This window comes from Capra hircus, chromosome 7 (genome assembly GCF_001704415.2).
Source record: "Capra hircus breed San Clemente chromosome 7, ASM170441v1, whole genome shotgun sequence".
Taxonomy (NCBI): Eukaryota; Metazoa; Chordata; class Mammalia; order Artiodactyla; family Bovidae; genus Capra; species Capra hircus.
The window spans coordinates 94,695,738-94,709,789 of NC_030814.1; the positions used below are offsets into that span (position 1 = coordinate 94,695,738).

Sequence of the window (14,052 nt, forward strand, 5' to 3'; positions counted from 1 at the left end):
GGCCACCTGATGCAAAGAGTTGACTCACTGGAAAAGACCCTGATGCTGGGAGGGATTGAGGGCAGGAGGAGAAGGGGACGACAGAGGATGAGATGGCTGGATGACATCACCGACTCGATGGACATGAGTTTGAGTGAACTCCGGGAGTTGGTGACGGACAGGGAGGCCTGGCGTGCTGCGATTCTCAGAGTCGGACACGATTGAGCGACTGAACTGAACTGAACTGAACTGAACCCTCTGTAAAACTTGGGCCGCGCGGGGGAGCTCTCCGCTCGCACACTTGGGGCTGGGGCCAAAATAAACAATGATCTGAACTTGCTAAAAACCCGCCGGAAAGTGACCCCAGCGGAGGATTTTCCCAGACCTTCCGAGGGACGTCCCCGGTCCCCACTCGGCACATTTTCCCAGGTCGTTTGGGGCGGGAATTCAGCACCCTCCACCCTTAAGAAGAAAGATCCCCGTGGAAATTCCTTAGGAACAATCTGGGCGGAGCGAGGAAAGCTTTTCTGGCTGGGCAGCCCCTTCCCTGGCGGAAGGGCTCGAGCGTCCCTGAGTGATCCTCCCTTCCCCGTCTGCCGCGCGACCTTCTTGGCCCTTCTCTGGTCTCCATGGCGACGAGGCGCGCGCCCCACAACAGGAAGCCTTAGGCGGCGGGGCTCCGCGCTTGGAGACTCCAGGATCCCCAGCCTTGAAGGGGTGGTTGCCGAGTTTGTGGATCACCCGCGCAGGCGAGGCCTGAAGCGGGGGGCGATGGCTTGCGAGCAGCTTAAATGCGCAGCGCCGGACCTCCCAGCATCCCGCGCCCCTTCCCTACAAATGCAAATAGAACAAGCCCGAGAGAACACCCGCACAGATTTAGTGCTGGCACCTGGGGTTGGAGTTTCAGAAGCTGCGCGCAGAGGGCGGAGGTTTGAGCGCCCCCTCTACTCCCCCATTCCGGGCCTGAGAGCTGCCTCAGTTTCCCTGCCGAGGTCAAGGGTTCGAGGGCCCCCGCTCCCCGCCCCGCTCAAGGTCTTTGGCCTCAGTTTCCCCGCGGAGCTTGGGAACAGCAACTCGCTGTGTCAGGACCACGAGGCTTCTTTTTTTTTTTCCTGGAAGCTGTAAAGACGCCCCCGTGGCCGAGGTCCAGGCCGAAAGGGGAAGCGATGAGTGGGGGAGTAGGAGCGCCCATTCGTGGGGGACGTAGCGCCCCGGATGTGATGCGCCTTGAGTCTTCCCCTCCAGGGTTCACAGGCGCCTGGAAGTGACTGGGCCTGCTGCTGTCGCTTCTCGAGAAATCTCGGTGTCATCTGGGCGGGTACTTGCCCCTTAGGGCAGGGGCACCCGTAATCGCGCCCAGGAGGATCCTGGGCCCCCACCGAAGCGAGGGACGGTCCACTCAATTAGAGGCCTGCTTGCGCTGGGGTGTTAGACTTGAGTTCGAATACCCTCGAAGCTGGAAGCCTCAGTCTACCCCTCCTTGGAAGGGACACGATAACAGTCCCTACCGTCCAGGGTGGTTGGCAAGATCCAATAAAGCGCTTAGCGCAGTGTAAACGCAAAATCAAGGTTAGCCTGGCCCGGGGACAGGAACCCTAGCTCCAGGAGCCGTCCCCGGGTTATTATTTTCTGGCTGCTGCCGCCAGGCAGCCCTCACGATTTGAATTCGGAAATTCCGGTATTGAGCGGCCGGCGAGGGGGACAACCTGACTTTGGTCAGGCACCTTCTCAATCCGGAAATGCCAGGGCCCTTGTTCCGGAGGGGAAAGCAGGAGGTTTCCGGGAAGCACCGCCCCCTCGGCCCCCCTCGGCCAGCCAGCAATATAAAAGGACCCGCGAAGGCCTGGGCGCCAGTCTTAGCCAAGCGCCTCCGCGCCAGCTAGTCCGCCCCGCCTCCGCCTGCGATGGCTCCCGGCGCCGCCCCTGCCGCGCTGCTTGCGCTCCTGGTCCTGCTCGGGACTCTGCTGCCAGGTGAGTCAGGGGTGAGGGCTGCCGTCTAGTCAGCTTTCGGGATCCGAGGTGCGCCCCGAAGCCGTGGGAGGACCGGCTCCCGACTGGCTGGGAATAAGGCCATTCGTACTTAGGTCAGTGTTCCTGGGAAGTTGGGGTTAGAGGCACCGATTGAAAGTCAGCAGCCGAGGGTTCCCATCCAGACCCTTCATGGCTCTATCCTGTGCTCTCTGACTGCGGATTGCCCCTCCCGACGATCTACAGGTTTTCCGCTGTAAAATGGAGACGTTTAACAGCGGCCACCTCGCAGTGGTTGTGTCCCGGCCCCAGGAGGCGGTCTGACGGTGTAGACACACGCCCCAACCTTTAGGTAGACTGGAACCCCCCCTCCCCCACCCCACCCCCCATGCACATTCTGTTCCTCACCCCGTGCCCCTAGGGGGAAGTCCAGGACTCTGCTCGGGGGAATTCCAGGGCTGACTTGCCCAGGGAGCAGAGGTTAAGAAGTGGGATGCCCCAGCAGCTCTTCCCCACCTCCAGCTAGGAGGAAGGAGAGAAGGGGAACTGGCCTGTGTGCTGTGCTAAGTTGCTTCAGGCGTGTCCAACTCTTTGCCACCCTATGGACTGTAGCCTGCCAGGCTCTTCTGTCCATGGAATTCTCCAGGCATGAATACTGAATTCCCAACCCAGTCTCCTGGGTTGGGAGACTGGAATCCGTGTCTCCTTCAGCTCCTGCATTGCAGGCAGATTCTTTACTGTTGAGCTACCAGGGAAGCCCAGGAGAAGCCAGACAGCTGGTCTCAAATGGTGGCCACTTCGAAAAGCAGGAGTGTGAAAAATCCACACCGTGGTTACCAGCTCAACGAAGAGTTCTAATTCAGACTCTAATCTAGAGTCTACCCCTTTCGAGCTGAATAACCTCCCTTCGTGTGTGGGGCTCACCAGGCTCCTCTGTCCATGGGATTTCCGGGCAAGAATACTGGAGTGGGTTGCCATTTTCTCCTCCAGAGGATCTTCCCAACCCAGGGATCTCTTGCACTGGCAGGCGGATTCTTTACCACTGTGCCACCTGGGAAGGCCCAACATCCCTTCAGATCTCAAAATTTCCTTTTGAAATGAGAAGGATTCCAGAATCACCCTTGGAGAATTCAAAGAGCTGCTGTTTCCCTCCATCCCAGATGGAGTAGACCCAAAGTTGAAGGCAGAAATCTGATGGATGGGCTCAGAGAGACATTTTTTCAGCTTTGAAAGTGCCATGGTCTGAGGGAGCTCATCAGAACAGACCCCCTCTTTCTTATCTGCAGCCGCTGCCTACCTGCCTGTGCTAGGAGTTGGTTGCGTCAGCGGAAGGTGTGGTGACTGTATTTGCCCACTTTATAGATAGAGGAAAGTGAGGCCCAGAGAGGGGAAACCACTTGTCCAAGGGAGTGGGGACCAGCCTGATTGGAGCCCCTTCACTCCTGAAGGGCTAGCTCCCTCTCGTTGACCTCTTGGGATTGAAACATACACTGACTTCATGCCCCTCTTTTGCTAAAATCCTCCACATCTGCTTAGAAGTTCCTCAGAATGAAGACCACGTCCCTGGCATGGCTTAACACTGCCTGCATGATCCTCTTGACCCTGTTTCCCCCCACCTTATCCCCTTACTCTGCTCCAGCCACCCTGCCTCAGGACCTCTGTACTTGCTGTTCCTGGAGATCATTTCCCTTTTCTCTGGAATGGCTTGCTTCTGCTCTTCATCCTAATCTCTGCTCACATATTCCCCAGTCACCAAGGCACGGTCTGTTCTCTCATCCCATTTTGTTTTTGCCAAAACGCTTGTCAGCATCAGTTGTTAATTATGTTGTTTACTCATGAATTTTTCTGTCTCCCACACTGAAGGCAGAGTTTTGTCTTGTTCAATGCTGTGTCCCCAGCACAGGCTGGATGCATTAATATTGATGAGCCCCAGCTGTCATGCCTGACCACCCCCCTTTTGATTCCAGGGTCTGGAGGTGCCGAAATATCAATAGATCCTTCAAAAGCCATCATACCCCGTGGAGGCTCCCTGAGAGTGAACTGCAGTATCTCCTGTGACCGAAAGACAACGTTTGGCCTAGAGACTGTATTAAACAAGGAGGAAGTGAGCCGTGGGCCCAACTGGAAGGTTTTTGAACTGAGTGATGTGCAAGAAGAAATCAACCCGTTGTGCTACTCAAACTGTCACGGGGAACAGATTGTAGCTTCGATGAACCTCACCATATACTGTGAGTGGCTGGGTCCAGGGCCTGGACTAGGCAGACTGGGTGGGGGAAGTGGACAGGGGAGCCCCCAGCAGGTTGGAACAACCTTTATCACTTGGTGGGTGAAGGCAGGGTCTCACTGAAGAGCAGGGGGTCTGTCTTCGGAAAGTCTCATTGTTGTCTGGAACCCTTCCTTGAACTTCCTTGGGTGTGCCTTTGGAGTATGGTCAGAGAATCAGAACATTCAAGAATGCTGGCTCTCTAGGCCTCTTTAAACAGATGACAAGGTCATAGATCTGACTCTTTAGAAAAAGATTCTGGGGGTTTCCCGGCAATGGTTAGGATTCCAGGCTTTCACAACCTTGGACTGGGTTCAATCCCTGAGATCTACAATCCTGCAAGCCTCATAGCTTGGCCAAAGGGGGGGAAAAAAAAAGATGAGAATTAAAATTAGCCCTGAGATGACACTTTTCACATATTGGCAACAATCCAGAGAATTGATAACAGCTGTGCTGGCAAGAGTGTGGGGAAGGAGGTTATCCTAGAACATTGCTGACAGTGTGGGGGCGCAGAAAGCACAACTTCCAGTGGGGGAGGGGGCATCAGTCTTCAAAAATGTCACATAAGGGGGTCCTTTGATAGAGAAACCCACTCCTGGGAATTGGGCCTATAGATGTTCCTACCCATGAGGGAACTGAGAGGGGACGGGGTTATTCACTGTGGCTTGATCTGGAAGCGCAAAAGTTTGCAAGCCACTCAAATGTAGGGAACTGGGGAAAGCAAGCTGTTTGCTCTGGAATAGTATGCAACTGTATAAAAGAAGGAGGAGACCGCGCTCCCCAACCCCTGGCAATGACTAGTCTGCTTTCTGTCTCTGTGTTTCCCGATTCTGGACATTTCCTTTACATGGATCGTGGAATGTGTGGGCTGGTGTATCTGGCTTCTTTCACTTTTCGAACTGTTCAAGGTTTATCCATGTTGCAGCATGTATTAGTACTTAATTCCTTTTAGGGCTAAATAATATTTTATTGTATGGATGTAGAACATTTTATCTACCCATTAGTTGATGGCCATTTGGCTTGTTTCCATCTTTTTAGGTGGGGTAGTGGTCACTCCAGCAGAGAGAGTGTGCTAGTGGTTGATGGGGGGATTTAGGGGACTTCCGGGGTGACTAAAAAAATTCTATCTTGAGTAGTATTTACAAGAGTCCTAACCTTAAAGCAGTATGTTAACCTGCACATTTACTTTTTTATGGTTTTCTGCTTCTTAGTATAACAATTAAAAATATTTTTTAAAAAAGAATGAGATGGAAACTCTCACGTGCACTGTCAAGTTCAAAAGAAGTAAGGTCCTGTCCAGAATCAGTAGTACACCTACCACAGTGTTAGAGAGCCACAGGGGCTAGGTGAGGAAGACTGTGTTTCTGCATTAAAGAGCCCTGAAAGGAAACACAGTAGATGAGAATAATGGCTGGCTGTGAGGAGAGAAGCTGGGGAGGTCTGGGAGAGGGCAGAGGGTCTAGTTTTCTGTGTGTACCTTTTGTTTCCTTTGGGCATTTTGAAGTGTGACAGTGAGTTAACATGAATATAAGTAATAAATCAGTTCAGTTCAGTCTCTCAGTCATGTCCAACTCTTTGCAACCCCATGGACTACAGTACTCCAGGCTTCCCTGTCCATTACCAACTCCCGGAGCTTGCTCAAACTCATGGCCATTGAGTCGGTGATGCCATCCAACCATCTCATCCTCTGTCTTCCCCTTCTCCTCTGCCTTCAATCTTTCCCAGCATCAGGGTCTTTTCCAGTGAGTCAGTTCTTCAAATCAGGTGGCCAAAGTATTGGAGTTTCAGCTTCAGCATCAGTCCTTCCAATGAATATTCAGGACTGATTTCCTTTAGGATTGACTGGTTTGATCTCCTTGCAGTTCAAGGGACTGTCAAGAGTCTTCTCCAGCACCATAGTTCAAAAGCATCAATTCTTCAGCGCTCAGCTTTCTTTATGGTACAACTCTCATGTCCATACATGACTACTGGAAAAACGAATCCACCTGCAATGAGGGAGACCTGGGTTCTATCCCTGGGTTGGGAAGATCCCCTGGAGAAGGGAAAGGCTACCCACTCCAGTATTCTGGCTTGGAGAATTCCATGGATACTATATTATTCATTTGGGCTTCCCTGATAGCTCAGTTGGTAAAGAAATAGAGACATGAATTTCAAATGAAAACAGAAGAAAATAAAAATGGAGGAAAGAAAGAGGACTGGCCTACTGGCCTTGGGATTAGACAGCCTTGGGTTCTAGTCCCAGCGTGTGTGTGTGTGTGTGTGTGTGTGTGTGTGTGTGTGTGTGTGTGTGTGTGTGTGTGTGTGTGTGTGTTCAGTCGTGTCCAACTCTTTGCAGCCCCATAGACTGTAGCCTGCCAGGCTCCTCTGTTCTTGGGATTCTGTTGGCAAGAATACTGGTTGCTGCTTCCTACTCTAGGGGATCTTCCTGACCAGGGTTTGAACAAGCATCCACTGTCTCCTACATTGGCAGATGGATTCTTTACCACTGAGCCACCTGGGAAACCCCTAGTCCCAGTAGGGTCCTCACTAACTGGGTGACCCCAATGTGGGGGAGCAAGAGGGGAACCCATGGCTCCTGATTGATTTTCACTTGAAACCTCCTTGGAAGAGTTTAATGATGCAGTGAGGCCTGAAGGACATTTTGGTTTCACAGTACCTGTGTCAAAGAAGCTTTGGGGTAAATATCAGGTTTGTTTCTGGTTTGAAGGATGTTTGAGCAGCAGCTAGCCAAGTGAGGGAAGTCCCCAAACATTCCCAGTGACCTCTGAAACCACACGCCCACCCAGAAACTTCCTCACAGGACTGTCTGCCTCTCAGCCTGAGAGTTGAGAGCCCCTCCCTCCAGGTTTGAGTCCTTGCACTACTATATTTCTCCTTCTTTGGGTTCCAGACTTTACCTTAGTTTTCACCTCTGTGAAATGGAACAGATGGGCGTACCCAGTAGCAAGGCGTCACCTAGGAGACACTATAGCTTGGTCTTGCCCCACCACCAGTGGAAAGATAAGGGAGCATCTCTGGGTGGCTGAGCTTTCTCTAGAAGGAGTTGTAATTCCTGCAGGAGGGAATCCCTAACTGGGCTTTGTAGGACAGGTAGGAGTTGGTAAAGACAAGCATTCTAGTCAGAAGCAGCAGACTGGGCAAAGGTTTGGAGTGCAGAAACAAACAGCCTGGGATTGGGGAAACCAGAGGGATTGACAATCAAAAGGTCAGTGTCACTGGACCTGAGTCTGACAGGACCTCGAATGCCAGGCTGTGAAGCTAAGACTTCTCCTTTGGGAAATAGGGAGCCGTGGAGGATGTGTGAGCAGGCCAGGGATCTAGAGCAGAGGGCTGAACTTAAGAGGAGGCCAGAGAACAGCTGGCTATGGACCCAGCCCAGGTCACACATCTCATGGGCAGTGACACATACAAGAAGGGAGTGGCCGACAAACATTTGAAGGGTGGAATAACCAGGACTCAGTTTGGGACTAAAGATGGGGAGTCAAGGAGAGATACCGGTGGAACAGACCTCCTGCCCCCATCTGGCTTTCAGGGCAAGGAGCTACGCTTGCAGATGTGAGTCCCATTTGGGGACTGTTGTTTGAGGAGGCCTTCAGCTCTGCAAGCAAGGGTTTGCAACAGATGGTCAGAAGTAAGAGTTGAGTGTCTGGGGGTTTTCTCACCCCCTCTTTTTTAATAGCTTTTAATGAACAATGCAATGAACTTTGGTGTATTTATAGAGGTGAAAAACCACTATCTACTGTAAGAATGTATCTGTCATATCTCTCACCTTAAAATTAACCTCATGCCCATTTACAGTCACTCTCTCGATTTCTGAAGTGGATTAATAACAGTCCTAAAAAAAATAATATTACTCCTACCTTCATTAGTCCCAGCTTACAGCTTAGAAAACTGAGGCTTGGTTTCTATAGCCACAAGGGCTGGGACTGTTCAGTGGCAAAGTCACTCCCCCATAACCCATAGCAAAGAAGCAGAAAAGCTAAGAATCAACTCTCGGTTCCTAACATGTTAAGATCTCTGCTTTTTCTGGTTTTTTTTTTTTTTGGTTGGAAAAGGAAAGTTTGCTTTGTTAGGGGGTTGGCAATCTGGGGAGAAGGTGAACTCATGTCTCAAAACCAACTCCCAACATCACTGCTGTTTAAATGACATTTCAGGGCCACTTGAGAAGGGACTAGGAGTGGGAAGCCTCCTTGGGGAGTCTAGGGTAGAGCAGGGGGCTCTCAATGCTAAGCCACAGCTCATGCTGGCAGTTTCCACTGGCAGGAAGATCCAGGCTTGGAATTCTTACCTCATGCAGAATGGAGACCCTGGCCTGTGAATACCCTGCCCACAGATGGTGGTTTCAGGGGATACTTGGGGGTACTTTTTTTTTGAGCATCTGTGGGTTGTTCTTACATTTTTGACATTTCAGGGGGTCAGTTTATTTGGGAACCTTCAAAAGCAGGCTTCCGAAAGGCCTCGAATAGGTGTGGGTAGTCCAACCCCATTCTTTCTACAAACACAGAGCACCTCCCGTGTGCCAACAGTACAACAGGGAACAACAACAAAAAGATTCCTGCCCTCCTGGACCAACATTCCATGGCAGGGATAATAGAGAAACAAATGAACTCAGTCGATGATTTTGTACCTCAGAGGTGAGAGATGCTATGCAGAAAAATATGGCCAAAGAGAGAAGAACAGAAGTTTCGTTTTGTTTTTTACAGCAAAGTCTAGAGACTGGGCAGCTTAAATATACTGTATTTATTTGCTGGGACTCCTGGCAATAGCCTTTAAGTTCCTTTCCCACTTGTGACTCTCAGATGCTTCTGTGAATAAAGAATTGTTTTGCCTCCTTCACAACCACTTGGGGACGTCTCACCAGGTTATCCTGAAGCTCTTAACATTCCGATCTGGCTTAGGTGGTTTGGGGAGTGTTCTGGGGAGAAAATGGTGAGGTTCCTGGAGCAGGTGTGTCCAGGGCCCCAACACACTCGCTGTGGGCAGGCAGCCAGCCTGTCCTGTTCACACAACACCTCTTTCCCCTGCAGGGTTCCCGGAGCGCGTGGAGCTGGCTCCCCTGCCCCTCTGGCAGCCTGTGGGTGAAGAACTCAACCTGAGCTGCCAGGTGTCCGGTGGGGGCCCCCGGCACCACCTCTCCATGGTGCTGCTCCGAGGGGAGGAGGAGCTGGACCGGCAGCCCGTGGGAAAGGAGGAGCCCGCCGAGGTCACGTTCATGGTGCAGCCGAGAAGAGAGGACCATGGCACCAGTTTCTCTTGCCGCTGGGAGCTGGACCTGCGGTCACAAGGGCTGGAACTCTTCCAGAACACCTCAGCCCCCAGGAAGCTCCAGACCTATGGTGAGGCACTGGGGAGCCAGCAGAGAAGATGGACTGAGGGGGATTTCTTGCTTGGGATGCGGGGTCCCTGAGAAGGAGAGGCCCCTGGCCATGGGACTGCTGAGAAAGTGGCAACCTTGATTGCAAAGGCTTCTGGGAAGAGCATCTTCTTGGCCACTGGGGTGGAATGTTCTGGGCTGGGTGCCTGCACTTCAGGATGATCTGAGAAGGCTGTGACCCAGGGCAAGTGGTACGTGTGTCCTGAGACAAGAATGACCCAGCCAGTTTCCCTGGAAGAGGGCGTTCCAGGCAGGGGGATGGAAATGGCCCAGGAGAGGGCTTCAGGATGTCTGTCTGCCCCCTGTTTACACCGGCTCTGTCTCACCAGTCATGCCATCGACGGACCCGCACCTTGAGGCCCCCCCGATTGTGGAAGTAGGCTCACGGTGGCAGGTGAAGTGCACGCTGGATGGACTGTTCCCAGCCTCGGATGCTGAGGTCTACCTGGTGCTGGGGGACCAGAAACTGGAATCCAATATCACGTACAACAGTGACTCTGTCTTGGCCAAGGCCTGGACAGAGGAAAATGAGGAGGGCACCCGTTCCTTGAGGTGCTCAGTGAGTCTGGGAGAGAAGGTCCGGAGGACACAAGGCAGCGTGACCATGTATAGTAAGTAGAAACCCAAGTGAGCCTTCCGAGGGGGTGGGGCTAATGCCAGGGGCGGGGCTCACTGTGTGTCTCACCTCCAGGCTTCCCACTTCCCACCCTGACCCTGAGCCCTCCTGAGGTCTCAGAATGGACTACTGTGACCGTGGAATGCGTGACCCGTGATGGAGCTGTGGTGAGGCTGAACGGAGTCTCAGCTGAGCCTCCGGGTCCGAGGGCCCAACTGAAGCTGAACGTCAGTGCCGACGACCACGGGAGCAACTTCTCCTGCTCTGCTGCCCTGAAGATAGCTGGGCAGGAAGTCCACAAAATCCAGACCCGGGAGCTCCATGTCCTATGTGAGTGAGGCTGCTGGACAATGACCCCTAAGTTCCAAGCCCCAAACACCAAGACCCTAAGAGCTCCTGCCCTCCAAGGCCCACCCTCACCCCTACCGACCCCCCTCCCACAATCTTGCTGTGTTTCTTCAGACGGCCCCCGACTAGACCAGCGGGATTGCCTGGGAAACTGGACGTGGCAAGAAGGCTCGGAGCAGACCTTGAAGTGTGCCGCCAGGGGGAACCCAATCCCCAAGCTGAACTGTAGCCGGAAAGGGGACGGGGCTTCACTGCCCATTGGGGACCTGAAGCCTGTCACGCGGGAGGTGGCGGGCACCTACCTGTGTTGGGCCACCAGCGCTCGTGGCGGAGTCACCCGTGAAGTGGTCCTGAATGTGCTCTGTGAGTTCGAGTTCTGGGATGGGCAGGGCAGGGGCAATTTGGCCAGCTCAACACTCACCGCTGCCTTGTGTCTTCCCCACAGACGGCCAGAATATCCTGGACATTGTCATTCCGGTGGTAGCTGTGACCCTCATCTTGGGCACTCTGGGCACCGCTGGTTATATCTACAACTACCAGCGGAAGATCCAGAAATACGAGCTGCAGAAGGCCCAAAAAGAGGCTGCCTTGAAACTGAATGCACAATCCACGCCGCCCTGAGCCCACCCCAGGATAGGACCTGTTCAGCTCCCCGAGCCATGACAAATGGGGCTGCATCAACCCATGGTGGACACATGCCGTTAAGCTACACCCACCTTCCCTGGATGCCAGAGGACCAAATAGAGGACTCAGGACAAACAGCATCTGGGGTCATGGCCTTTGCACAGTTATGACCCCCAGGCCTCACACCTGACCTGGAGCCACAGGACTAAGACAAAAGAAGGGGCCAAGACTCAGGGCATGACTCTGAGGGATATCAAAGTCTGACCTGGCCAGAGGCTGTGTGATGGAGACCCTTACCTCCAGCATGGGGACACTCAACTGGGAAACATTGAAACTCACCCTCTGCTGCGTGTGCTGAGGCCCTACAGTCCTAAGAGAGATGTGGCTCTCCTCAGACACATGCAGCATTGAAACACAGATCCCCACACTTCCTGAACAGAAACCAGCTCTGGCATTACTGTCCACAGACTGTTCCCAAATCTTGATGATGACATATTTATTCTGGTTTTTCTACTAGCTATTTATTGAGTGCCTTCTATGGGGGCTAGAACTTATAAACAAGAACATTGATTCTAGCCCCAAGGGAGCTCTTAGTCGAATCTCATTCAGGGTCGTTAGGTACAACTATTCTGGCTATGCACTGCACAAGAGTGCCTGGCAAAAAGATTAAGTGGGGCTAGGATCTTCCACTCTATTGGCCAAGCTGCTTTCTCCTAGAAAGGGATTAGTAATGATGATAGGGTATTGCTGGTGACATGCCCAGAGATGACCCACTAAGCCCTTATACCCCAGAATTAGCACTGACCTCTGTCAACACACCTCTCCACCCATATGCATCTCTGCTAATGCTCACAATGACACTTGGTGGTTGTTTAGTCATTAAGTCGTGTCCAACTCTTGCGACCCATGGACTGTAGCCTCCCAGGCTGCTCTGTCCATGGGATTCTGATACTTGGTGGCAGGCCTAAATGTCGGTGCTCACTCTTTCATAGTTACCCCACAGGGTCGCATGAAACTCTGCCCATCCCCTGTGTGCCCTTGCCTTGCCCTTCCTGTTTCCATCTCAGTGGGACCACACAGTTCCAAATTCCTGCAGCCATGAGGGTCCTGCAGGCAGTGGGGAGGAGAGGCCTGGGAGTAGCCCCTCCCAGCGTGGGAAGCCTCTCCCTTGTGCTAATAAAGCTGTTTCATCTTCCCCAGCCTTGTGTGAGTTGAGGCGAGGTTTCATGTCCAGCTGGAGCCCTTTCTACCAGTTTTCCCACTTCCTGCTCCAAGAAAAGGCTGGGGGTTCAAGGCCCAGCCCTCAGGCTCTAATCCAAATGTGAGGTTTATTAGGGCCTTTGAAGACAGTGAAAATAAAAAATCCCTCTCCAGAAAAAAAACATGACGTTTGGTTTGGAATGGCGTCGAGAGTCCATTTGTTAAGCTGTGGGAGTGGGGTGTATCCTGCAAGGCTCCTGGGCCCCTCACTCTCTGTCTCTCACCCCCCTTTCCCCACTCTCCCCACCGGGTGGGGCCAAGGAGGCGGTGCTACGAGCCTCCTTATCTCCAGAGCCAGACGTGACTCCCTGGCGCCCAGCCCTTCAGTCCGGGCTTTTTGCCATGGGGTCTCTGCTCCTCGTCTTGCTTCTGCTTTTGCTGTCGCCCTCCTACCCGCGAGGCGGGAGCGCGCGGAGGCGTCGGGGTGCGCGGACGCAAAGCCCGGGGGGCAGCTCTCACCCACCGTTCTGGGTGCGCCTAAGCCCCGACTTCAAGGCAGTGCCGCTGGGGGGCTCAGTGTGGCTCAACTGCAGCAGCAGCTGCCCCCTCCCGGAGGGTTCCAGCCTCCGCACCGAGCTGAGGCGGGGTGAGACGCTCAGTGGGCCCCGCTGGGTATCCTACCAGCTGCTGGATGTGAGGGCCTGGAATTCCGATGTGCACTGCTTCGTCACCTGCGCGGGAGAAACGCGGGGGGCCACCGCCAGGATTACAGCCTACAGTGAGGGACAGGGCTCAAGCCGGTCTGGGGTGAGGGGAGGAGGACGGAGTATGGGTAGTTGACAGTCGCGCTAGAAGGAGCCTTCGGACCTTGCCCAGCGGCCCCCTCTTGCTTTAGAACAGCCAACCAGTGTGATCCTGGAGCCTCCGGTCTTAATGGGCAGTGACTACACTCTGCGCTGCCACGTGACGCACGTCTTCCCCGTGGGCTTCTTCGTGGTGACTCTGAGGCGCGGTGGCCGAGTCATCTACTCCGAGAGCCTGGAGCGCTTCACAGGCCTGGATCTGGCCAACGTGACGCTGACTTACCTGTTACCCTCCCGGCCCGGTGACTTTGGGCAGCCCGTTACCTGCCACGCCCGCCTCAATCTCGACGGCCTGGTGGTCCTCAGTAGCTCGGCACCCGCGACGCTGCCAGTCCCCGGTGAGGCACCCTTATAATTCTGGGAGGAGTGGGGAGGTGTTATGACCCCAAAAGGGGGCGCGGGCCAAGCTAGAGCATGTCCCTGGGGGTCGTGACACCTCCAAGCGCTCTGTTTCAAATTCTCCCCTCCTATTCCCAGCTTGGAGTCCTGCGTCCAAAGCCTTGGCCTCTACCTCCATCGCAGCCTTTGTGGGGATCTTTCTTGTCGTGGGGGCCCTCTCTCTGCGAAAGTACCTATTGATGCAGCCTCCGGCATAGAGGCATTGGTCCATGCAGGCTGAACAGGAGGAAAAAGCAATCTGGGACAATTGGTGGAACCTTGCCTGGATCAATAAAGACTTTCTCAGCCAGCTCTGCCCCTGGGCTTAAAGTTCCCCCATTAGGGCACCTCCTTTGACTGAAGTGGTCTTCTTTTTTGGCCTAGCCTCTTTCATTTTTCTCCAAGTTCCTTGTCTCCCTGAGGGCCCTTGAGGCTTCCT

The 14,052-nt window shown here is 53.6% G+C and overlaps 2 protein-coding genes across 2 annotated transcripts; both read left to right on the top strand.

Moving 5' to 3' along the window:
- ICAM1 (intercellular adhesion molecule 1) lies at positions 1,829-12,554 on the top strand. The gene is made up of 7 exons (XM_005682354.3): positions 1,829-1,950; positions 3,915-4,175; positions 9,238-9,546; positions 9,914-10,195; positions 10,276-10,530; positions 10,663-10,911; positions 10,994-12,554. The coding sequence occupies exons 1-7, from the start codon at positions 1,884-1,886 to the stop codon at positions 11,167-11,169; spliced, it is 1,599 nt and encodes a 532-aa protein (XP_005682411.2). The 5' UTR covers positions 1,829-1,883; the 3' UTR covers positions 11,170-12,554.
- ICAM4 (intercellular adhesion molecule 4 (Landsteiner-Wiener blood group)) lies at positions 12,775-13,923 on the top strand. The gene is made up of 3 exons (XM_018051025.1): positions 12,775-13,150; positions 13,268-13,573; positions 13,713-13,923. Exons 1-3 carry the CDS (start codon positions 12,775-12,777, stop codon positions 13,829-13,831), a joined length of 801 nt encoding a protein of 266 aa, XP_017906514.1. The 3' UTR covers positions 13,832-13,923.